Source organism: Amphichorda felina (assembly GCF_050947745.1).
Source record: "Amphichorda felina strain 45539 chromosome Unknown scaffold_2, whole genome shotgun sequence".
NCBI lineage: Eukaryota > Fungi > Ascomycota > Sordariomycetes > Hypocreales > Bionectriaceae > Amphichorda > Amphichorda felina.
This window is the reverse complement of record NW_028145048.1, coordinates 35785-61282: the sequence shown is the minus strand read 5'-3', so window position 1 is coordinate 61282 and position 25498 is coordinate 35785. Positions and strand designations below refer to the sequence as shown.

General features: G+C 53.0%; 5 protein-coding genes across 5 annotated transcripts; 3 read left to right on the top strand and 2 right to left on the bottom strand.

Moving 5' to 3' along the window:
- Positions 1–4362: 4362 nt before the first annotated feature.
- On the top strand, positions 4363–5725 carry ACO1O0_001573 (S8 family peptidase; the record flags this gene model as incomplete). Its single annotated transcript, XM_083191056.1, has 4 exons — positions 4363–4644; positions 4712–4897; positions 4959–5471; positions 5531–5725. The coding sequence occupies 4 exons, from the start codon at positions 4363–4365 to the stop codon at positions 5723–5725; spliced, it is 1176 nt and encodes a 391-aa protein (XP_083052270.1).
- A 310-nt stretch (positions 5726–6035) lies between these two features.
- ACO1O0_001572 (aldo/keto reductase) lies at positions 6036–7504 on the top strand (the record flags this gene model as incomplete). The annotated part of the gene is made up of 5 exons (XM_083191055.1): positions 6036–6124; positions 6184–6199; positions 6365–6547; positions 6604–6670; positions 6717–7504. The coding sequence occupies 5 exons, from the start codon at positions 6036–6038 to the stop codon at positions 7502–7504; spliced, it is 1143 nt and encodes a 380-aa protein (XP_083052269.1).
- A 4614-nt stretch (positions 7505–12118) lies between these two features.
- On the bottom strand, positions 12119–13403 carry ACO1O0_001571 (S8 family peptidase; the record flags this gene model as incomplete). The annotated part of the gene is made up of 3 exons (XM_083191054.1): positions 12119–12641; positions 12706–12878; positions 12945–13403. 3 exons carry the CDS (start codon positions 13401–13403, stop codon positions 12119–12121), a joined length of 1155 nt encoding a protein of 384 aa, XP_083052268.1.
- Positions 13404–17832: 4429 nt separating this feature from the next.
- Positions 17833–18505, bottom strand: ACO1O0_001570 (prokaryotic phospholipase A2-domain-containing protein; the record flags this gene model as incomplete). The annotated part of the gene is made up of 3 exons (XM_083191053.1): positions 17833–18025; positions 18118–18217; positions 18271–18505. The coding sequence occupies 3 exons, from the start codon at positions 18503–18505 to the stop codon at positions 17833–17835; spliced, it is 528 nt and encodes a 175-aa protein (XP_083052267.1).
- A 4405-nt stretch (positions 18506–22910) lies between these two features.
- On the top strand, positions 22911–23384 carry ACO1O0_001569 (uncharacterized protein; the record flags this gene model as incomplete). The annotated part of the gene is made up of 1 exon (XM_083191052.1): positions 22911–23384. The coding sequence occupies one exon, from the start codon at positions 22911–22913 to the stop codon at positions 23382–23384; it is 474 nt and encodes a 157-aa protein (XP_083052266.1).
- Positions 23385–25498: the final 2114 nt, after the last annotated feature.

Sequence of the window (25498 nt, the reverse complement as noted above, 5' to 3'; positions counted from 1 at the left end):
TACTCCGTTTGCCTCTGCCATCTCGCGATATGTCCGGTTGAGCGCGACCGACACTTCCATCACAAGCTGGCTACACGTGGTTGTGCTATAGGCCCGGCTGCAACCGCATGTACCTACGCCTGGTCCTGTGGCTGTTCTAAGACATTCACAAGTCACCTGGGCGGGCTCCGGATCTCAAACAGAGGTCACCACCAGCCACAGCGACCGCCCAGTGTCGGGGGCATGGCGATGTACGGCGATAGCCTCTGGTTACAGCACGTGAACCGCAGTGGGCACTCAGTCCCGGTCGGCAGTTGATTGCCGTGCTACCACGGGGTCAACGACTTGAAGCTCAGTGGAAAAGGGAGCGCTTGGCATCTAAGCCGGGGCGGGAAGCTCAATGCAGGCCCTGCTCAGGAGCGATTCCGGAAATGCCGGGGCCGATTTGGGGGGGTTGAACGCCGATTGATGAATGGCCAATGGTCATGCATGGGCAATAAAACAGAACAGGATGGAAAGAACAAAATAGACCAATATCAGGCGCTGCGATGCCGCTAGCTATTAACGCATGGAATTGAGGTCTTGAGATCATCGCGGAATGTTATCCTTTTGTCGCCGTTGCGAATCTGCGGATCGTCAAGATCCGTTGTTGCAGGACAACCCAACTGGTGAGGGCAACTCCGGCCGGATTCATCGCCTACATAGGAACAACTCGTTGAGTAACGTGAAGGTCTTATAAACTTTTAGATGGGCGTATGTAGGAATTGAGTGATTTGGGAGTCGTATAATACTCTATTAATGTACTGTGCTATATATATGTCTTTTTTTTTTAACCCAGGGCCTGGGAATGTTGAAGTATTCGGATCAACTCCGATCGCCAGCCTATCTACCCTGAACCACTAGGAGAATGGATTTCTTTTCATGGTTTGGGTTTCTATGGAATTTTTCAGACAACATAGAAGATATTTGTTTGATAATTATTGTTATTATGCACGTTTTATGAATCACGAGTACTGTTCGTGGAACCTAAGTTAGAGTACTCATTTACTTGGTTGCTTTGAAGTTTGACGAGGTAGAATACCTACTTGCACAGTGGGATGCAGTACAAACTCTAAACCCAGCCTCTACTCTTCTTAAAGAGATCTCAAATTATTTGAATCATCGTTGATAGTACGTGGATTAAACAATGGGTTCTGACAGACTGCACTTGCGCTTCCCAATGGCTAGTATCGGCATGCTGTCACCAACGCCACGAGGTAGTCAAAATGAACAGAAATAATGGGACAGCAATTGCCTGAACTGGGGGGTAGAGAGTTGCTCATTATTTTTGGTACTGCATGGTACTTCACACCGCAACTTCTCCACCAGACCAGTGCACGAGCCTTTGACGTGTCCTTGATCGGGGCCAACAAAGCACAAAACCATACCTTGGGCCAGATTTCTCCTCCCCAACCGTCTTTCCTACCTTCAATATTGTCCGCGATCGATTCAATAATGCCCCGCGTATATGCAACACCCTTATTCCGAGCCGCGCCCGACCCGACACGGCTCGTCGCGGCCGATAGATCCGTCCCTCTCAGACTTTGGCTGCATCTTCGAAATGTTACGAATAGCACACCACACCCTCTCCTTCGGCCAAACAACTCGTTAGTGTGACGGCGGGGGATATTAGACGACATCCGCGCTACACCACAACTACAGATAATGCGGTTACGCGATAATGTCCTCCTTGCAGTGACTGTACCCGACGACGACGACCCTACGCAGCGACCGACTGCGAAGCTCCATTGCGAAACTGGCGCATGGGCTCGTCCGAGCGACCGCATAATACTGCTCCCCGTGACAAAACTGCCGTGGTTTTTCTGGAGCTCAAAAAGCTCCTCGATTGTATTACATATACGGAGCTATGTGGCCATGTGCATGTGTCTGCCACGGCTATCGCTGTTGGCTGTTGAGGCCTTGCAGTAGGCGGAAGCGCCTTCAAGTGAAGGGCGGTAGAATGGTAGAAGCGGGTAGAATGGTAGTATTCGAGGGACAGATCCTACGGCCAGAAATTCTTGAAGAAGTTACTCTGCCCAGACCAGTTCTACGAGCCCAAGTCGATGCTATTCACCTGGTTGGCCTGGCATACCTGTATTATTGTTTGCGCATGGGATGACTCTGCAGTTTCCTCAGACGCGGCTGGCGGCTGGCGGCTTCTCACCTACCCGAACGAGCTGCTTTTGAGGAGTGCTAGATGAGATGCTGGCTGCAGCTTATCGCGATGGGGATTCCTTGCAGCGTCGTCGGTCGCCACCTGCCCGAACTGATCCGGCGTGGTTGTATCCGCGATGGGGCTCGACAACAAAGTGGACAACAGGTGGACTGGGAAGGTAGAGTTGCTGGACAACTTGCGTGTCAATAGCACGGATTAGGTGCATTGTCCGCCATCCCTGATATAGGAATCCTAGGATGCAAGCGCTGATCCGGGTCGCGCGCCGAACCCCAAGGATGGGCGGGGATTTGGGGGCCTGGGGGCTCGGTGAGATTGAGGAGTAAGGGGAGACCTTGCTGATCCGGACTGTACCGAGGCCGCCCTCTAGACTGTTCGACTAAAAGGCACCAATCCATGGCTCTCACGAGCGTGGAATTCTCCTTCGCGGACGACCGTATACTAGTCGTATATCTACCTACTCGCGGTCGATGACTCGCATTGGGGTTGCTACATACTAGTAGGCCTTGGTGAACTACCGGACGCCACATCTCGCCATGCTAGTCTAGCTAGACGGTGCGGGCCGGGGAATGCCGTGGCGGGGGAGGAATAGGATCAGATGGCTCTGACGACTGCCGCATTTCCCGGGGCCTTTAGTAGTAGGCCACTTTTCTCGCTTTCGCGTCCCGTGCTTCATGCAAGGCGTGTGTATGAGTACGCCTGCTTGGCTTTCAAGAGAACTAGTCCCATCTGGACACTCGCATGCTGCATGCTTTCAAAGCATGATAAGACTGATGCAAACATGGGAACTTGAGAGAGCCTAATATACCATGCACCATCTATCATCGAACGACTCATTTCTGTCGGCGAGCAAGACGAGGCGCGGCTTGACGCTTAACCGACTGTGTCCCCGCACCACAGCCAAGACCCTGCGTTCAACACCATAGCGCTGAGATCCCATTTTGGGAAGGCGTCTGGAACGATCGGCATTCGACCCGCCACATCAGGCAGTTGGGCGGTTTTGCATCATGGCGCAGGGACGTTGCCTTCGAATCTGATCATCTGGCTCGATACTCGGTCTAGGGTGCCCAGCAGAGGGGCTGGATGGAGGGGAGCTTCTTCCAGGGTTCGTAGGTACCTCCGTCCTTGACCGACCTTGCTGATCTCTTCCTCCTTGATATTAGATCTCGCAAAAATCTCCTATTGCTGGGGCATGCACGATTTCGATGCCTGTACAACTTTATACTTAGAGTTATTATTCTGCATCTTTGACAGAACGATGCTGATGGGAGTAAATTGCGCCTGGGAATCATATTTCACGGCCTGATTCGCACATGCCACCTATCTGAGACAGCGTACCTATATCTGGTGAAATGTAACTGGTGCCAAGTAGTAGTATCCATTTGCCAGCCCAAGCCCACCGTCACGCAGGAGGTAATGTCCTGCGTCGCCAAGCAGTGCCTTGGACATGGCTTGAAGCCATTGCCAACCCCGGCATCCGCATTATCCTAGCCAGTCTTGCCGAATCTCAGCACTGCGCCTCGGATGCATTATGAGCACTCGAGTAGGCTTGGTACGTGTATCTCATGTAACTACCTCACCATTCCCCAACTGAGTAGTGACTACAGTACTAGTAAATAGTAGTTGAGGTAATGAGCAAGGTCTGCCGCCTGTGTCCGGTGGCGTCTTTGGACTAGGTGACAAGACATGACGAGGTACGCCTGTTGCCCCATCATGGGACTACTGGCAGCCAATGTTTGGCCCAATCTATCCCCGATATCCTCCACGAGACCGACTTAGTGCAACTCCCGAGGCCTGCCCGTTCCCCCACGGCGCGGGCCCGGGGCCTAGAATCAGGTCCCGGTGCTTTCATGTCGGCCCTCCAACCACTGCTTGGTCGTTCGCTGGCGTTGCCCAGGCTCGAGATACCGCGCGAGATGCTCGGCGAGCGCCACGTTACTGCTTAACTGCCACCTTGGGAAGGTGGTGATGGCGGGTAAAGATATGTCAACTATTATCATGAAGTCGTGATTGTCGAAGGCTTCGACAACGACGCGGCGGGGATATCGACAGATGAGCATAAATAAGACCACTTCAACCCTCCATCCATAGATCAAATCCTCCCAGACAACCACAGCCCTCCAGTTCCCAAGACAATCTCCTCATCAGCCTTCTCCTAAAGCCAAGTCAACATGCGTCTGAACGTCCTCCTCGCCCTCCTTCCGGTGGTGCTCGGTGCCCCGGCCACCAAGCGCTCCGAGCCTGCCCCTCTCCTCATCCCCCGCGGTGATGCCACCGAACTTGTCGCCGACAAGTACATTGTCAAGTTCTACGATGTCAGCGCCATGTCTGCCGTTGACGATGTCGTGAAGATCCTCTCCGACGCCCCTGAGAAGGTCTTCAAGAACCTGTTCCGCGGTTTCTCTGCCAAGCTCGACGCGGATACCCTCCAGGCCCTCCGTAACCACCCTGATGTGAGTAGCGGGTGATGGTGTATTTCCCAGGACGGGACAGGACAGGACGGGACTGACAGCTTCACAGGTCGAGTACATTGAGCAGGATGCCATTGCTACCATTAGCACCTATGTCACCCAGCCCAACGCTCCCTCGTGGGGTCTCGGCCGTCTCTCCGACCGTGACGGCAGCACCACCTACACCTACGACGACAGCGCCGGCTCTGGCACTTGCGCTTACGTCCTTGACACGGGTATTGACACCACCCACTCGGTATGTGACCAGACAGGCCCACCAGTTTACAACACAGCGCAAGTACTGACACATGTCCCAGGACTTTGGTGGCCGTGCCGCCTGGGCTGGCAACTTTGTCGACAGCAGCAACACTGATGGCAACGGCCACGGAACCCACTGCGCCGGCACCATCGGCGGAACCAAGTACGGTGTCGCCAAGAAGACCAAGCTCTACGCCGTCAAGGTCCTCAACTCGGCCGGCTCTGGCACCTACTCTGGCATCATCAGCGGCATGGACTTTGTCGTCACCGACTCGGCCAGCCGCAGCTGCCCCAACGGCGTCGTCGTCAACATGTCCCTGGGCGGTGGCTACTCTGCCGCGCTCAACTCGGCTGCTGCCTCTCTCGTGAGCAGCGGCATCTTCCTCGGTGTCGCCGCTGGCAACGACAACTCCGACGCTGCCAACTACTCGCCCGCCTCGGCCCCCACTGCCTGCACCGTTGGCGCCACCACCTCTGCTGATGCCCGCTCTTCCTTCTCCAACTACGGCAGCCTCGTCGACATCTTTGCCCCCGGCAGCAGCATCACCTCCACTATCCCCGGTGGCGGCACTGTAAGTAGACGTTCCTCCTTGGTGAGCCATGTTCTTGTTCTGACAGCAGTTGTTCCCAGGGCACCATGTCCGGTACCTCCATGGCCACCCCCCACATCGTCGGTCTCGCCGCCTACATTGCCGGTCTCGAGGGCTTCCCCGGCGCCACCGCCCTGTGCACTCGCCTCCGCACCCTGGCCACCTCGGGCATCATCAGCGGCGTCCCCAGCGGCACCGTCAACCTGCTCGCCTTCAACGGCAACCCCTCCGGCTAAATGCTATCTACCACATCGAGGAAACACGATAGGACTCTGCGATGGGTTGGTGGGTGGAGGAGGAACCTCCTGGGAGATATGAGCTCAGGGATGGGGGGCTGCTTGGGGGGCTTTCACGAAGCATGAGAAAGTACGAGAGGAAATCCAATGAAATATGATTGATGAGAGCGGCTTTGTTCCTTGCTCCATTATGCAGTGATTGAGACAACAACGTTGGCGATAAGACAAGGACATGCATGCTGCATGCTGCATGCCCAGGTTCAAGTCCCCGACTCGCCGGAGTCTTATGTGGAGAATCTTCCCCACCACCATGTTCGGCTCCGTCCCGGACTTCCGGACCCCCGGCCTCACGGGATTTTACCCAGTTCCTTGGGTGGGGGTTATTAAACCTGAACGCGTGTAAGTTCACATTTTTACTTTCATAAATTCCAGAATACTTCTATTGATATTGTCTTTAGGTCTTCAGCATTTGATGTAAGTTGGGCATCTTGAGTTGCAGTGGGCGATCGCATGACGTCAGCCAGCTTTGAAACATGACAACAATCATCCATCATCACTGCTCACGCTGATGCGAACTGTATAAGACAGTGGGCATCCGTTCTATATGAAACTCAATCCTGTCGGGTCAATTTTTCTCAGTCAACTGCGGATCGGCCAACCAAGTCGACAATGTTCTCCAAGACGCTGATCATCACCACCATTCTAGCCGTTGGTCAGATTCTCCAACCGGCGTCTGCCGAGAGCCATGAACGAGGAGTAGTGAGATCTAAGACAGATATACCTGCTTTCGGATTGGGGACATGGCTCTCTGAGAGAGACAAGGTAAGCCTTGGGATCGTGCCCTTCTCCTTCAATTTATTGACGCGCATTGGGCGCAGGTCTCGCACGCCGTGCAGCATGCCCTCGATGGGGGGTACAAGCATATCGACGCCGCGTTGATTTACAGTGAGTTCCTATGTTCCGGCCATATCTTAATACTAACCATCGCCAGAAAATGAAGACAAGGTCGGCAAGGGCCTTAAATCATCCAAAGTCAAACGCGACGATATTTGGGTCACGAGCAAGCTGTGGAACGCCGACCACCGCCCAGATAATGCTCGCAAAGCCATTGAAAAGTCCATTTCCGACCTTGGGGTGGATTATCTCGATCTCTATCTCATCCACTGGCCGGTGGCATTCCTCCCGGGCTCAGAGCGCCTCGACAAAGAAACGAGTCTTGTCGATACCTGGAGGGCCCTGGAGGATCTCGTGCGGGATAATAAGACGCGATACATTGGCATGTCCAACTTTGCCCCCGCCGACATCGACACCATACTGGGAGCATGCGAAATCTGCCCCTACGCGCACGAGTTCGAGACTCATCCGTACCTCCAGCAGCAGGACTTTGTCGACTGGCACCTCCGCAGGGGAATCAAGGTCATTGCCTACTCCCCACTGGCCAATACGAATCCGCACTACAACTCGGACATCCCTGTGATCCTCGACGACCCGTTCTGGAAGATGATGGCCGAGACCAAGAACGCGACGGTCGCGCAGACGGTGCTCGCCTGGGGTCTGCACCGGGGCACGGTGGTCATACCAAAGAGCGTGCATGACAAATACATCGATGAAAACTTGGGGGCGTTGGATGTGGCTTTTGCGGAGGAGGATATGATGAAGGTGGCTGAGCATGACAAGAAGCTGCGCATGAATGACCCTGGGAAGAGGTGGGGTGTTGATTTGTTTGAGGGTCTAGACGACCCAACCAGACTGGTGTCGCCTGGAGAGGGAGAGCTGTAAATTATTCTGGGGGTGTCTGGTGTTATGATCAGCAATTGCTGTCAGATTCCGTGTCGTATCACAGGGCCATCCCATCAGAGCCCACCATGGGAATATGACTGTAGCCACCGTGGAGTACGAACTCGGTATCCTCAACAGGCATCGTCCCATCAAGGCTGTCAGCCCATATCTTTTGCGCTTCTGTGCAATGTGTAAAGTGCTCCATGAAGCCCGTTGTTGAATACACCCGATCCAGATCCCGCCGACCTACCTCCCTAGTCTCATAACGAACTTGACATCCCTTGCAGTTGATGCCGTGTTCAGCACTGGAACCACCCAGGTTATACCACGGAAATGCTGTTATTGCCATGGGCTGGTGATCAACCGAGTCAGGTCGGCCTCTCCAGTCGAATTTTACATCTAGATAGAGAACGCCGAGCGACGTCAATGCTTCCATAGCCTTCTTTTTGGTGACTAGATATTGTGGTCGTTTGATTTCGTGTGGCGATTCCTCTATGTTATAGAGGCCGGGCACGGTGCGTAGTTTTGGTCCCAGTAGTCGGTGTAATTGGTCTGTGTCTACTACGTCTGCCTTCTTCTCAACCACGGTTGGGGACAAGACTCGAAGGTCCGGTGCTTCACCAATGCAGTCAAAACAGCAGCGCTGCACGGTTGGGAGAAAGAGAAAAGTTCCAAACGCCCTGCAGAAATTGCAAATGGGGCTGATGAGGGCCTGGTATAGGTCGACGATGGTGAAAGCATGAGCGAGGTTGGTCCGTAGGAGGCTTCGCAGGCCTTCCAGGCCATGCTTTGCGACGAGTTCGTATTCCCGTAGTTGTGTCGACAGAATGCGAGCTTGATGGTTGACTTGGCGGAACCGGAAGTAAGAAAGGATATCGAGATTGTGGAGGACCATGCCCGCTATTTCTAGGGGGAGACGATCCAAGATGCTGGGTTCCGAAGCTGGCAAAGTCTTGAAGGCTGCCTGGAGGGATGCCTGGACCACTTCCATTTCATGGGGACGCGTCCGGATGAGGGTGATGGCAAAGTCGTGTCGATAGTATGAGCACACGCGAAGGATCGCGTCCTGGTGTTTGCCTGCGTCTGATGCCATTTTCGGTTTGTATCATGAGCGACTTGAGTCGCGCTGGAGCGTGGCTGAGGGGCTCACAAAAATCTTAGCTGAAGCTGCGCTTGGGAGTGATGAGTTGAGAAATCGAGTAGAAAAGCGGTGAGGTGGCTAAGTAGGCATTCAAATAGGCCCTCTGCAAGCGGCTATACTCGTAGGCAGCACCTTTCGTCCCCTTTGGTGGCCACATCAGCGCTCCATTCATTTGACTGACAATCTGGGAGCCTAGCCGAGTCTTGGCTGTACGGGCCTGGCGAAAGGCTGAAATTCAAACTTTCAGCATCGAACAGTCTTCACGCAATCGTAGTAAACTCACGGAAAGATATTCCCATTAATCATTCGCCCCGTAACGCTTCCTGATCGTGAAACGTAGCTTGTGTCTACCTTTTTTATAGAGCCATCTTAACAACCATTACCGGAGCCCGCTATACGCAACTATCCTCGCCCAGTCTCACACATGGTATACCCGGCTCACATCACCCATCCAGAGGTTGCATCGCGTTTCGAATTTTGCCTCTCAGCATGGCCTCTAACACGTCCATGCTAGCTGTCCTGCGTCTAGGCTTTTGTTTCTAACCGGCTCTCTGGCAATTCGGCAGCGCTAGCTGTTCTTTGTCTGGGGTTTCGCTTTCATCGGCTCTCTGGCAGCATGGCAGGTCCAGCTGTTCCGCATCCGAGGTTTTTGTTTTCATCGGAGCTCTGGCAAATGTTAGCTTGCTATCAAAGACGAGGTAGCAGCTTGGGTCATACCGTGTGACAGGATCCCGATCTAGGGGAGAGCTGCTAAGAGAGCCCACTGGCTCCCCAGCCCTAGATCCGTCAGTGATATTGGCACTGATTCCTTCAGCGATTGGTAGATTTGTTTCAAGAGTATTTCCAGTCCCAGCCCGTGTTGTGTATGGCTCAACCGTTGACCACCATGGGAAGCTGACGTCCGGGTTGAGCATCCTGTGTGTGAGGAGGATTGTAACCCACTCGGGCTCTAATTTCCGGGAGATTTGGAGGACTGTGCGATCCAGAATACTGACGGCCTTGGATATCTGCTGTCGATCTTGGGTGGTTAGGGCGTCCAGGTGCGTGGTGCATACTAGGCGATACGCTTCCTTGATGGCTGCATCGTTGGCGGGTGCCTCGTACTTGAGCCGGGCCATCGGGCTGGAGTAAAAGGCCTCATCAAAGTAGGGTGTTTCCGACTCCTCTGGCCTCATTTTTGTGATGCCTGGGACGATGGGAATGGGAGGTTGGTTGAAAGATTGTGTATTGTGTATGGTTAGGTATTTCTGATGCAGGAAAAAAAAAAGGAGCCTAGGCGATCTGAATCTAAAGTGATAACTTGGCTTTGCTAGAATAAGAGCTGCAAATGAGTATGTGAATTTGGCCGTCGTGACCTAATCATGTCTTGTCGTCGGAGATGGCAGCGCTAGAACCTGCAAATCGAAACATGGAGAGAAGATGGGCGGTCTCTAAACCGCGCCCTCGACGATGGAGCGACGACATACGCAAATTGTCCCCAATCGCAAGTTCCCAGCGGTAAGTGGCAGCCAAATACGGCTTGGAGGTAAGGCAGGTGCACGTCATATACTTTCCTTATGGCCATGCTCACCTTCCTTTGCTTTCCATCGCCTTTACCTGCGCCTAGACGATACGACGCAGGCATACGAAGGGCTCGGTGATGCGCACATTGATCTTGGTTTCAGTGTTAGCCGTGACAAACTTTTTTTTTTTTTTTTTTTTTTTTGTAGAACCAAGAATCTATGTGTCGATTCGCAAGTGCACGCGGTGAGGAATCGTGATAGGAAACCGGGAGAAGGAGGCATCGATGGGAGGAGAAAGTTTGCTCTTTTTTTTTGGGTCTCAACGAGACGCGTCCATAGAAATTCAGGCCTAATCTTTCATAGCCGTTTGAATTTGGTACCTGAGGGAATGTCGGGAAGATGCAGCGAGGCTGTTGTATTGGCTTTGGATTGCTCTTGTCTCCAGCCAGGATCACTGGCTGGCGGGAGGGGGAATGCACAAGCCGCGGGAGCTTTCCCCGCCTCGAGTCATTTATAGTACTCTGCTCGTAAGCATAAAATGCTGCCTGCGAATATGCATTGAGTATCGGGTTCGAAGAGGTATTAATTTGCGTTGGTCGTTTGATGTGTATGATTCGAAACGTCATCGTTGGAGCGTTTGAATTGAACGCGCGGTGGGCGTTTTGGTGCGCAACGCCAAGTCGTCAACAGCTCGGAACCTTGAAAGGCCGAGGTGACCGGGATTCCTTGATCCAGCCAGCCGTGTCCCCAACTGCTTCTTGTCATTCATGCCTTATCACAGCGAGGCCCGTTTCTGACACTCGTCTTTCCTGCCGCTGTCATGCCCCCCGGCCTCACACTCTTGTCGGCTCGTATCTGTGAGCGAGAATCATTGCCCGGAGCGGGTGACCCCTCGGGAATCTAAGTACACTTCATATCGCGACGCTCCGCACGTCCTTATTTGGCCGATGCGCCGATAACGCGTGCATGACGGCTTGGGGCGTGACCCAGTTGCCAGTTGCGAGGACGGCCGGGCGGCAACAAAAGCGCGCTGCTGTTTGGTGTTACCCATATTATCTTGCCGGCCAGAGGGCACGTAGCACTGGGAATGGCACAGTTCGTTGATAATATGTGGCAAAACACGGGTGCGGACTGGCAATCCCATGATTCCCATGTTCGCCATGGCGCCAGGGGGGCTTGCGGCAAAGCGGCTTGGCTTGGCTTGGCCTCCGTTGTCTGCCGGCGCCAGCACCACCAGGGGTGTGTACTCGTAAGGGTTGTAGCTTGGTAAGACACGAGGGACGGCGTGATGGGTGCGCCACATGCTGCCTGTCAGACCTGATAATACCGGCGTGGCGTCGGTGGCTGGCATGATGGGAATCTGGAGTTGGAGTTGGGTCATGCAGTACGGAGTAGTAGTACGAGTAGTATGATAATATCGCCGGTCGTCTGTGTCTGAGACTGTTGTTCGGTGGCATGGCCGGTGGGCCACCGCGTGAGCGAAGATCTCTGCTTCAATTGAGCCGCGGCTAGGCTAGGGTCTTTGTTTCGCCATGCCCATGCATTCTGATTTAGCATCTGACGCCCCCGCATGGCCCGGCCCATCCGTTTGCCCCGTTTGTCTGAGATGTGGTTTATAGTTATGATGGGTTTACGTTTCTGATGGTAATGGATTATGGTGGTGAGTGGTATTAGTGGGTGTCCGTAGACGCCTTTGGAGCAGCTTTAAAATCACTGTCAAGCAGAGCGAGTGCACAATTAAGGTTTAACGGTGTGTTATATGCAAATATGATAATTCGTTACAAGAAGGAGTCGTCAAACGAAAAACCAGATTCCCCATCGCGTTGGAGGTCCCATCCGTGCGCGAGGGTCGAGGGGGTGGTTCGTGCCCTCAAATCATCTCTCATCATGCCATCCATGAATCAATCAACCAATCCATCCATTCGTCCAACATCAGCCGTGCATCATCGGGAGGGGGGTCAGACGACCAATTTACTGGTTGCCGTTGTTGATGAGCAGGTTGGCGGTGTCGCTGGGGACGTCGGTGATGAGGTCCTCGAGGGCGGAGGAGGCGATGGTGGCGCAAAGGCCGGAGGCGCTGGCACCGTTGCCCAGGAGGTAGGCACCGAGACCGGCAACATGGGGGGAGGCCATGGAGGTACCGGACATGGTGGCAGAGCCGCCGCCGGGAGCGGCAGAGAGGACATCGACACCGGGGGCGAGGACATCGACGATGCTGCCGAAGTTGGAGAAGTAGGCGAGGACGTCGTCAGAGTCGGTGGCACCGGTGGTGCAGGCGGTCTCGGCCGAGGCGGGCGAGTAGCCGGAGGCATCGGCACCGTCGTTACCGGCGGCGACAGCAAGGAAGACACCGGCAGAGACGATGGCATCGGCGGCCTCGTTGACAGCGGCGGAGTAGCCACCACCCAGGGACATGTTGGCGACGGCACCGTTGGGGCAGTCGGCAGAGCTGATGTCGTCAACGACGAACTCCATACCGGCAATGACACCGGAGCTGTGGGTAGCATGGTTAGCATCGTAGATTCTTGGTGGGGTTGTCATCTGGCGAGGCTGCTTACTTGGAGCCAGAGCCGCTGGAGTCGAGGACCTTGACAGCGATCAGGCTGGTCTCCTTGGCAATACCGTAGGTGGTGCCACCGACGGTACCGGAAACGTGGGTGCCGTGGCCATGGCCATCGGTATCGTCATCATCGACAAAGTTGCCGCCCCAAGAAGCGCGGGAGCCGAACTCCTGTGGTTGAATGGGTTAGCAACTGGGCGCCGCACTGGAGAGAGATAAGGGCCAGGGTCAACGTACAGAGTGGGTGGTGTCAATGCCAGTGTCGATGATGTAGGCGCAGGTGCCGGCACCGGGGTTGGCATCGTAGGTGTAGGTGGTGCCTCCGGGAGAAGCAGAGGAGATACGGGCAAGACCCCAGGGGGCGCCAGTCTGGGTCTCCTGGATGGTGACAACGGCATCCTGCTCGATGTAGTCGACCGAGGGGTTGTTCTGGAGAGCCTCGAGCTCGGTGGCGGACAGGCTGGCAGCGAAGCCGCTGAAGCCCTTGGAGTAGGTGTAGTCGGCCTTGGCCTTGATGGCGTTGATGGCCGAGTTGACGGTGGCGCTGACGGTGTCCTTGGAGAACTTGACAATGTACTTGCCCTCAAGGACCTTGGCGTTGCGGGGAGTCAGGACGGGAGCAGGAGAGTCGCGCTTGACGGTCGAGGGGGCGGCCAGCGCCATGGGGACGAGAGCGAGAAGAGTGGCAGCACGCATGATGGCGGTGTTGTCTGAAGTGAAGATTCTGAGTTGGATTGGATGGATGGATGATTGAGGATGGGATGCAGAGGGAAAAGATGAGACTTGGGGGGGAGACGGCGTCTATTTATCTTCCATCAAATGTCGTGAGACCAGACGTTGACCGGCGAGATAGAGTCCATGTAGCTCTCGAGGACCATCAGACGGTACCTAGATTGTGAAGCACACCAACAGCCCCCGCGGGCCCGATGTAACCGCATGTGAATGGGTGAATAGTATCTCCATCGAGGTGGACTACCACACGGCGCTGCTCAGGCTCGTTCCGAGGTCGTGTGCTCGAGTCAAGATGGAGACCTTGGAGAGACGCTGTCGCCATGACCTGCATGAGGCTTCACCCCCCTTGTCCACGGGGGCAGCCCGGGGCAGCCCAGGACAGCCCAGCCAAGGCACCGCCCTGGCCTGCCACTCACATCGACCACCCATCCCGCGAAAGGCAGCTGTGCAGGCCGTCAACAACCCCTGAACTCCCTGATACGGCAGTCAGGGCAAAAAGACCGGGTGCGTGACTGTCGATCTTTTGTTGATACCTACCCCAACGGGACAAGCGCCAGATCTCTCGTCTATCTACACCAACAGGCGCAGCAGCGCAATGCCAGCAACTCCCTGTGTACCCCAGTTTGCCCAGCCATGGCGCCATCACCGGCGCTTCAGTCGTTTCAATGGCATTCTGGCTCTATGGTCTGATTCTGTGGAATCTTCTACCGCCTCGTCGGAGGCCAAGCTGGGCCAAGAAACGCCCAAGCTGCGGTGGGAAAACAGGACCGAGGAACGGGGACGATCTTGGACGTTTTGGGACACACGGCCCGCTGTAAGCTCCGGTGCTCCGGTGCTGAACTCCTTCTTCATCCATCACGTCGAATCGTTTTCGAGAGCTTTGTGCTATGTAATACTAGGCATGTAGTATTATTCGTAGTAGTATTGAGGCGGTAACTGGCTTGCACCAGCCGCCGTTCATTGGGTAATATGGTGTACGGAAGGCCAATGCGGAGAGAACAGTCACCGGTGAATGCTTGCGTGATTGAATTGGTCCGACGGCAAACCGGCGCCCTTGGTCTTGGAAGTTGGACCAGATCCAGGGCTTGGGCTTCATGTTTATGCAGCTCTCCTCTCCAAAAAGGCATCTCACAACAGAACCCGGATCAGGCGCGGCACAGACCGGTGATAGCATGATCATTTGATGGGCCATTCATGGATTCATGGGCCATTGGACGCCGTGCCAGCTGCGACGCGATGCAACCACCACCCATTGCAATGCCACTTGGAGCGCAACATGCCCATTTCCCTTATCCTCGCACTGCGGCCCGAAGTGCTGTTGCTGTTGTTGACCAGGCGACTCGTCGCACCTCGCCAAACCGCCAAGACGGCTATGCTGCCTCTGCATACTGGGCGATACGCCACCGCCCCCCAATTCTCCCAGACGAGCTTCTTCCAAGAACTTTTGCCATATGCCGCCCGCGTTGGCAAAGCTTGTCTGGTCCTCATCGACGTAATTGTGCCATGCCCAGTCGAGCGCCACGGCGCGGCCTACATCATCGTGCTTGGTGCCTCGCGCTGTCGCGCAGCCGCCTCGGACCTCGTAAATCTCGCGCCTCTGCCATATCATTCACAGATCATCAGTCGCCAGCCCCACGCCTCATGTGGCAGAGGGTGGTCTGTGTCGCAGTATTAGACTATTAGTTAGTGCGTGTATGAGCGCTGAGCCGGCTCGTTCCATTCGGCACGAAGCGAGACACCACAAGACCCCTTTTTCCCCTCGTGTTGGGACAGGGCCACATTGGCGCCGTTGCGCTGCGCGCACTAATACGCTGAGTTTCTTTAGCGGAGACGCGTCTCTCACTTGCTCCATGAGTGAGCGATGGCGGCACGGCCTGCCCAAACGAGAATACAGCTCGAGCTCCGGAGGGAGGCGGATCGGCATCGGGGTCTGACGATCGCGAATACACAGGTAATTCCCACAGGCTAGCTACATGAAGCGCGATGCGCATTGCACAACATGGGAAAGCAAGGACAAAAAGTCCCAGCCCGCGCGCATAGCCGCCCCCCGCCATTTTAGTATTATTAACTGCCGTGACTCGTTCAGGCTGTGAGCTCGGCGACCTATAGTGAGGCTGAAACGAAACCCGCTCAACCAGAAGGTGGCAGGAGGGCGGGAGCGGAGGCCGCTGACCTCGTTCGAGTGTGCATGCGGGTGTGCTGCTGGCCCCTTGCTGGCTTCTCCTCTTGCTCCTCTTGCTCCTCTTGCTCGGTCTCGTGAAGACGGGCCAGTCCTGAGTCAACAATGCCTGACAGTCTGACCGACCCCGGCCTCTCCGTATCCACATCCAGCATCCACCGTACCCCCAACTGCCGGATCGGGAGCTCCATCCCGGCCTCCCGTGAGCGCAAGTGGCTGTACTACCATGTAAAGGGAGCTAGCGAGCGGGGGGGGAGGGAGAACCGCCAGCTGGCGGCAGTCATTCATACGAGCGAGGGGTCTGCTGCGGGGGCGCTTCGTGGCACGAGTTGGAGTGCCGGGGCCGTGCTCCATTACCGTCTCGCGCCGCGATAATACAATTACTATTACTGATACAGCTGGTCTCTCTTATCGAAGAAGGCAGGCCAACCTTCTGCTTTCTCTCGCCGGTATTCTAATTGCATTCGGCGCATATGCATACGATATGCAGTAGGTACATACCTAGGGCTAGCTGGTCCAAGTCCTCGTTGCCCCAACATCTCCTTATCCGGACTGCCGAGAACGGGGCCAGTGCTGACGGGGCTCGTCTTGGCTCGTTTCGGGTGCCAGGTCCAATTGTTTCGTCGATTCAAGAGCCTTTCAAGCGGAAATAATACCTAAAAGCTTTGAAATCAAACTGTCGCATTCGGGAAGAGCCATCCATTGACAGCAGCTCTCAATGAGACTTCCAGGGAAACCTTGCATTGGGCATCATGGGCTTCCTTCCTGGGTGCTCCTCCATTGCCGAATTACCGTCCTCCAAGTCTGGGCGCGTCCGTCCTCATGCACGTTTCCTTTGACAGATCATCGTGGCTTGCTCTCTCCTCATTGTTCACCTCCAGATGGGCGGAGCTCGGCAGCACAGAAACTTGGCCCGGTCTATCTCGCCCCGACTTCCGCCATGTAGATATATGGACTTTCCCAATGTTGACAATCTGGATGACTACACCTGTAGGATCTTTGCGAGAAGGCATCAACCCCCGACGCCACTGAGCTGCACATGCCCCAAATGACTCTTATCGATGCATCCGCTAGATCAGAACAGACAACTCCGCGAAGAATTGTATGATAGTGGCGCATATGCTTCAAAACAACCAAGGCTATAGACGGCTATTGGAGGTTGAATCCGCTACGTCATGGTAACCTGCTGCTGAATTGAATTGAGGCCGCTAGCATCAGCTAAACTTGTTTTCCTTCCAGCTCGGATATTGGCAAGACGCTGGCTCCGTAATTCTTTCGATTTATTATACTAATGGATTCTATGTAGTACCAAACTTTGTGGCCGAATCGTGCTGCCGCTCTTATATACATACTCTTGGCACCCAGGTTCATCCAAACATGAGGCTTACCCTAGACCTCCAGTATTTAAACCACCAAAGTCTAATTATTCCTCCTCAAGGGGCCAGGCAGTAATTTTAATGAGTGAAGGCTTCCGCTTAGGTTCATCGTTTATTTTCCAGATTATGGGACAAATTCTATGTGATTTGTATCTACATCAGATCTTCCTGGCCTCAACATGGGTTCTACAACGTAAATAAATACATTTAGCCAACTATGATAATCAAATACAATTTGTGAGAAGTTCTATCTACTGCTGACAAAAAAAAAAGTATCTTAATGAAACAAAGAATGCGAATCCAATGATGCATTTGCAGTATTTATCCTCCTCATTTTAGAGAGAGACACTGTTATTTTTAACCCATCATTTCGTAACATACAGAGATAAGCCAGTTCAATTCCATATGAAGAGCAAGGGAGGGCAAATCTGATTGAGGACCACCCAACTACGATATCTCAATTTGACGACCCAACTCAATTGTGGCGATAGATATGATGATAGGCACACGGTGTTACATCTTGGCCGCCGCAGTCAATTGGGCCCCCAACAATAGAGGTGTGCGTACTCCAACGTCCCGATATAAAGTTTGTTGGGCCCTGACTCTGGTTCTTACAGTTCGGGGCAACAGGACGCATGAGGGCAAAGTAAATATATGGCCATTGGAACAGCGTGATGTGGTATAGCTTGACACCTCCGTCGAAAATGACATATACCTGTCACTTGGGAGTTGGGCAATTATGGCATGCACACTAGTTGATGACACCGAGCATTGAGTTCATACCAAGTGCTTGCTATATTCATAGAACGACTGTACAAAACCACCCCATCTCCCACGCTTAGAGCAGGCCCCTCTTCTTCGCCTTGGCCACCTCGGCGTTGTAGGCAGCGACAGCCTCGTCGTAGGCAGCGAGGCCCTCGGAGAACTCGGCAGAGGCGCTGCGTCCGAACAGGCGGACGGCCGCGTAGTAGACGTTGGCAAGGGCCTTGCACGCACTCTCTACGGGCTGGCCCGCGCACTGGTTATAGAGACTGTGTGAATGTTTAGTTAGTAAATTGCAATCTCCAAGAATCCGGGCAGAAGGAGGGTCTCGAGCTTGTCGGCTCTTCAGGTGGTGACATACTCAGCCTTGAAGTTGTCGTCAATGGCCAGCTTGTTCTCGTCGGTGAAGCGGTCCTGGGCCTTGAAGTTCCTGTATCCAAAGTCGTGGCGCTGGCATCCGGCTACAAACAATGTCAGCTCCCAATCCACAGGATCTCAGAGCCGGCATACTCACGCTCAAAGGGGTATCCAGCTGGGTTGTCGGGCGAGAAGGAGCAGTTGTCAGAGCTCCAGTCGAGGGTGGCGGGGTCCTCGGCGGCGCGCTTGGCGAGGAACTGGGCGAGAGTGAGGTCGAAGACGTACTGGTCGACGATGTCCTCATCTGAGCGCTTGAGGGCGCTGTTGTCGATGGACGGCAGTGCCAGGACGGCGGGGAGGAAGAAGGCGGCGAGGGTGGTAGTGAACTTCATGGTGGCTGTGGGGTATAACGGACGGCTACTTGGTCAGGTCAACATTCTCGCGTAGGGGAGGATTGGTGTCTTTATAATGATTCTCAGCTCCATATTGCGGCCACTTCCGACAGATTGAAAGATTCCAGTCGCCGTTTCCGTAAGGTGATATTATGCGATCAACCATTGTCAAACGGTTGGCGCTGCAGACTGGGGTGCCATTACCACCACCCGCACTCCAATTCTCCAATACGATCCGCCTTCGCGCAGCGTTAGCGAAAAAACGAGGGCTCGTGCCACGCTTTAATTCGTCATAAGGCTGTTTTAGTGTGGTACCCCATACTTGAAGCCGGAAATTCAAGTGCGTGCCACGGTCATGTAGGCAGTATAAAGAGGCAAGTCGGCATTTGAGCAAGTGCTCGAAGAGGCTGGTCAGAAGACATGAGCTGGCCGACGAGCGCCAGTTCCCTCTTTCTTCTTGTCGTGGCGGACTTGGCACCGTGATAGTTGCAGTGGCTGAGATGCAGCTGGAAGAAGAGGTTAACGCTCCATCCCGTCGACTTGCTGCACAACTGCGGTTGCGTATGCCGTAGTTGACGCACTGACGATAGATCGCAGCCAACATACTTTGTAATAATAGCCTTTTGGGTTGGCTGGGTTGAATGGGTTGAATGGGTTGGTTGACTGCCTGAATCACTGCAATCTGACTCGCTCGATGCATCACACAGGATCATGGCCCCCCCACGTGGAGCAGTTTGAGTCTGCGAATCGACCGACGCAGCCATGATCGTCAATCTCCTTCCTACCAGGGCCATCTCTGCGGCCGCCCAGCTCCGCATTTGTACGGAGCTACCCCGTAGTACTGTGGGGACTGTAGACTCCCCTCATTGAATGGGAGCCTGGACAACTGGTTCCTGGGAGAATACTCCGTACAAAGGTTATTATACTCTGTAGAAGATTGTGCGGAATCCAGATGGACTTCTTTCGCGTCTGTGAGGAACACCAATCTGGCCAAGAGCCGGGCAGCCAGCGCCATGTCGGTTATGGGAAGTGGGGTTTTCGCGCAGACATTCTAAATTGGAATCTCAGTTTGGCGTCCAGGTCTGGAAAAATCTTGGTGTGCTCAGTGCGGTGCTTCTGCTTTAGGCCTCACCGTCCAGGCATGTAGTTCAATGGAGCGACATCCAAAACTTGGTGGTTTCAAAGTAGGAACCTACCTACATCTTGGCTGACAAGATGTCGAGCAAGGTTTCTGATATACTTTAGTTCGAGCTCGACCTGTGCATATCTCGAGGTGCGTTGAATGTCGTCGGCCTAGCCATTCTCATTGCACCTTTCCCTGGTATATCACCTCGTAATCTGCTTTCTAAGACATAATGAAGTATTCGTATTTGAGTTGGCATCGAGGCCATATTAGAGTGGGAGATTCGCTCTTTTATGTTAGCGGCTCCAGGGGCAGGGACCCCACTTCGCCATGCTCCAGGAACCTGATACAGGATCCTGTTTCTATTTTGACGTACCATGGCTCCGAGGCATCCGGGTCTGCCGTACGCAAAGGCTTTAGGGGGGCAGCTGGCACACTGACTGCATCTGTTACACATCATACCGAGAAATATTTAGCCCTCGGGAAGTTGGACATAACATCGACAGGCCGCCATAGTCATCCCAACTTGTCCAGTTTAGCCAACATTCCATTGGCCCAGGTGCTGCCTCATCTAACGAGCATCATCAAAGAAATGGCCAATTATGGACCACTCAAAGTAACTCCATTATTGCCATCAACGTTCACCAGGAGTTGTTGTCTGCGTTGCGAACAAAGATAACGAGACATCGGCGCCTTTCTAATCGTTGGAACGTTCTCTCGGGGGATTCTCCTATCTTGTCGATATATTTTCAGATATCGCAGAGAAAATTGTGCCAGTGTCTATGCCTGGTATGCATGCAAAATCACTGACACTTTCCAAGCACTGACCGGTCTATTTAGCTCGGTATTCTGAAGAATCTAGCAGAGGAGGCAAAGCGGAGGTGCCCGATGGATCTAGTGGAGGCGTCAACCAGCTCACTCAATTAGCGGAGCCGAGAGCCAAGAAGAATGGCCCCCCTCACCAGTCGACAAAGTTTCCAGTATGCCCAAAGTCTTCGGAGGGCTGGCTCAAGCCGTGAGTCAGAGGGTGAGGTAGGCTCAGAGAGGCTGAAAGGTCAGTGTAGGGCTATGGAAGACCTGCAAGGCCAAAATTTGATCAAGTACTTCGTAGCTACTTCGTACTTCAGGCATGGACAGACTTGATGAACAATCTCAAGACTAAGCGTCAAATTGATTAGATGATTGTCAATTATAAGACTGTCTCAGTTGATGTGTGTCTATATAATGACCGAAAATTTAATGAGGGAGTAATGCATTATGAAGTCCAGAGCGAAACTCGTGTCTTCCAATTCAATTATGTAAACCCACTAAGAATCCCCCCGTGTGAAGTTCAAAGCATCATCCGCGAGGGTAATGTCCTCAAAGAGAGTTTGCCGCTACGTAATTAGAGTATCGTGCGCCTTGTACAATACGTGTATACATATGCATTGATGAATGCTCTCCTTTATCACTTTTCATCCTGCCAGGTGTGCGCCAGCACCATCAAATAACGATGCGGTCGATCCCATAGTTTTCATCCATTTCTCAATATCGTCTTCATTGTGCCGCAGCTGCCATACTAACGTCCGCACCGTGTTTCTTGTTGTACTCAGCCCACCTCTAACTTCATTATGTGCTTAAGTTGCTGAGGAGTCTAAAAGGCCTGAGAAGCTTCTACAGGAGTCAGTTCTCGTTGCTTAATCAGGGCGGATATTGAGAACAAATTTTGAGGCCTTCCTGGGTCCCTCTATTCTCCTCCAGCATCGGTCGCCAATCGACACCACGATTGTTTGGACCTTCAGCACATCTCACAGGACAGCCCTCATGATATCCTCATATTGGCCATGAGTGCTTTTTGGCGCTTCCCATGACGCTTTAATTCGCTCAGCTCACATCGTTCCTTTTTGTTAGCATTCCCAGATTGTTGTAAAAGACGTCTTTTCTCTCCTTGAAGCTTCTGAATTTCACCAAGTAGGCAGTATGTCAAAGTCCCCCCTGCACAAGAACTTGCTATCTACAAATCGGGCACTGAACGAAGCCAATGGCTCGATGACTGGACTTTAAAACCCGCATGGGCAGACATAGCGTCTGCGTAGCGGATTGATGATTTCCCTTCACATCTGAACTACCTATGATGCTCTCATCAAGCTTAGAATTCTATCATGACGTTAAAGTTGCCTACGAGTACACTATTCTCACACCCAGCGAAACAAGGACACGGTTTTGAAAGGTCGCCGCTGCAGTACTCATCGTAGCAAGCTTTACAGAGTAAGCCAGTGGTGAAGGTCTTCTCGTCAGTCTGTAGGTCGCCACAGGCAATGTATACCTGTGCATCGCCCTTGCTGCACTCCGGACATTTTCCTCCCCAATCCCATTGGTAAACAAGTAATACTCCGTCATTCGGAAAATTACGCCCTGAACATCCATCGCCAGCTAGACCAGATGAGGACAAATTTTCCGCCATATCGCGGAAGTGGGCGTCTATTGCGTAGACACCGCGGCACTAGTATTATCTAGGCTTAGAGTACGAGGTATCCATTGCAAGTATCATCAGCGCAGGCTCAACGTTGGAGTGCCATTGAGCCGATTACATGTTGGTTGGTGGTTTGTTTACGGCGCAGTCACTCTCGCCTGCCCGAATGACGTCAATTCCCAATTCCCCGGTGGAGATTATCCACCGCATATGTACGCGTGTACACGTGCAGGATGGCGATGCTTGTTAGGATCGCCTCTGTGGGTTAGAGATAGACGCGTGATTGTCACGGCATGTCCGAAGCTTCCAAGTTTATGTCGTTTTAACAGTGCTTGAAGAAAGCCGCGCATAGTCGAGGATTCCACAGTAAGGATGAAGGAAGCCGATGAAGGAAGCCGGTCCAGGCGTCCATTTCAAAGTGGTGATAACCATTGGCTCGTGCCGCTTGACATCCTAGAATTTTCATGGAGAGGACAATGATAGCTCTACAAGTACCCTGTGATGCTACGCTTGGCAGCGTCATCGTAAAACCTTTGCAAAGGAGGAAACTCTGCCTGAGAAGTGGCTTCATCCTAGACTCTTCATGGAGAGGGCGATGATAGCTCGACAAGAACCCTGTGATGCTACGCTTGGCAGCGTCATCGTAAAACCTTTACAAAGGAGGAAACTCTGCCTGAGAAGTGGTATAAATACTCAATTTGATGCCGCTTCAGAGTCCAACTTGAACCCTCATCAACAACAAACTCACGATAACCAAACCACCGATCACCAACAAAACCAATCAACTCACTCCTAAAAGATCTTTTCAATTGCCAAACCACAAATTCAAAATGATCTCCAAAACGCTCCTCGTCGTCAGCACCGCTCTCGGCTTCCTCACCGCCGCCCAGGCCGACTGCGTCGGCCCCGACGATTGGGTCAACGGCCCCAACTGCGTCACAGGCAATAGCGACGAAGTAACCAAGGACATTCTGGACAACCTCGTGAGCTGCATGAAGTCGAGCTCCGAGGATGATGGCACCTACACCATCGAGGGCAACGGAGTGATTCCTCCGTCAGGAAATGGCAAGATGGTCACCTGGTCCAAGGATAATCACGAGATTTTCATTATGAACAACAAGAAAGATGATGCTTGCGTGGATTTGAATGGGATAGGCGACGTCATGAAGGACGGCTATAAGGATGGCTGTATCGATCTCGTTTGGGATAATGGCGATGATTACATGATCAAGACGGGGATTGGGAGTTGCGATGTTGTGTACGGTTGCGGTAACTCGGCCTACAGGAAAATCAGTTGCACATAAACTAGAGGGGACCCATATTGGCCCGTCTCCCTGGTTAACTAGCTGTATCATACTTTATGTTGAGGAGGTACACACCATGAGCTTATATATATATATATATATATATATATATACCTATTTATATATATTGTGAAATCCCTTGCCGTAGCTGGCCTTCTTCTACCGATTGTGAAATTTCAACCCTCCAACTATGTCGTCCATCGAATTCACTCTCTGCCCTATGTTCACGCTCTGAAGAGACTGCGGCCAGTACCGGCTGCTTGGGCAGGTGGTCGGATAGCGCGTCGGGCATTGGCAAGATCTCCAGCAGTCGAGATTTTGAATCCTCACCTTCTCAATAAGTATAAAAACAATACCCGGGATAACTCTATATAAGAAGACGTAGATGTGTGAGTGGGTTCCGGCTTGGTGGGTGTGCGCTTGTAGGGGCCATAGTTATTAGAATTCCCATAATGATTTCCAAGTCACCGCCCTGCGAAGAACCTCCATCATTTTACGGCGGAGGATTAGTATCATATAGCCTGTCCTTTTTTATAGGGGAATATTATTGTATCTCTAATCAGTACTCACGGGGGAATACGGAACAAACTCATCTGTCAAGACAGGACGAGGTTTAGCCTCTTGGCAGCGATGCAGGCCACGCCCGCAAAGAGACCAGGCACGAATTATTGAAGACTCTTTTTGTTCATGGGGATGTAGAAGTCGAGGGAGCAGATAGTAATGATGCACTTCTAGAAGCCCACAATGCACTGACAAGACCAAGATCAATGTAGTCGAGTTACTGAAATCAAACACCAAAAACCAATTGCCACTACGGATACCAGTTTACCATCCCTCAGAAAACCTTGGCTTCTCTGACAGGCCCCACCAAAGACATCATGACAGCTATCGCCCTCGCCCGACTGATGCAGAGGGTAAAGTACGTCATTTTGATTTGACACAGGGGCCGCTGCGGCCTGCGGGAGTTGAGTCTTAGCCTCTATAGGCTATTAATAGTTAGACATAGTGAGGCAGCATGCATATCCGGACGGTATAGGCATCTAGTAGGTTGGAGTATTCTCAATATCATTCGCCTTCAATCAGATAACAATAGAAGCGGTGGCCATGTACCAGAACAACAGGCGCGCGGTGAGAGGAGGTTTGTCTCAGTGGGTGGTGCCAACTTGGTGGCCCAACTTCCAGCCTTATTGGATCTTGTATAACTGGCGACCGGGCCGACAGGCGTACGACATGTTTTCGCGTTCACGAGGACACACAGGGAGGGAGAATCCACGTGCCATTGAGCACACAATCGCACCGATGTCACCGTTGTGCGGCGTTCGAGTCCGAGGCAACGCAACAAGCTCGGTGACGGTGACACCCATGGTCACCGGTCACCTACATGAGGAGCATGAACATTGCAAATGGCGGCGAGACCGACTTCAACCGCTTGTCTGAATGGCGATGAAAAGCGCGTTTGTCTCGAGCTTGGAATCTGACATGTGGGTTCGGTCGTGCCTGTACTCCGTACGGTATGCATATCGATGGGAGTCTGCAAATTCTCGCTCCGAGCGACCGGCAATTGGATCAGCATGTGCATGCATGCGGTCTAGGAACTGGACGAGCTAGCTGCAAGTATATCCTGTGGTCGGGATCAGCAGTGCCACCTAGACCCTAGAGGTAACAACGATCTTTTTGCGACGTACGAATATTATTTTTATTGTTTACCTAGGCGCAAGGGACCTTGTGTGCTGCGCGTGGGCTTTTCTGTGGGACAGATACAATATCACACCAAGACAGTGGCTACTTCGGCACGCGGCAGCCCCGTATGATCAGCAGTAGTGTCTCTCACTACTCGTACTTTTCTTTTGCCATCATACCAAGTTGCAATTAAATGTCGTCGAAGTTGTACCCAAATACACAAGCTTCGCGGACGTTTTAAACGTTGCATACTGTCTTGGTTGCCATAGCTAGTGGTACAGTCGTACGAGTACAACGGTCATGCGGGTGTGAGGGCATGGACATCTCGTCTGACAAAGCATCATTATCTATTCTCCCTTCCTTGGCCAGCATTCCCTCTGTTGACTTCGGTGTTTTGCTAACCCGGGGCAAAGATGCTGATGAGCCTGGATCCC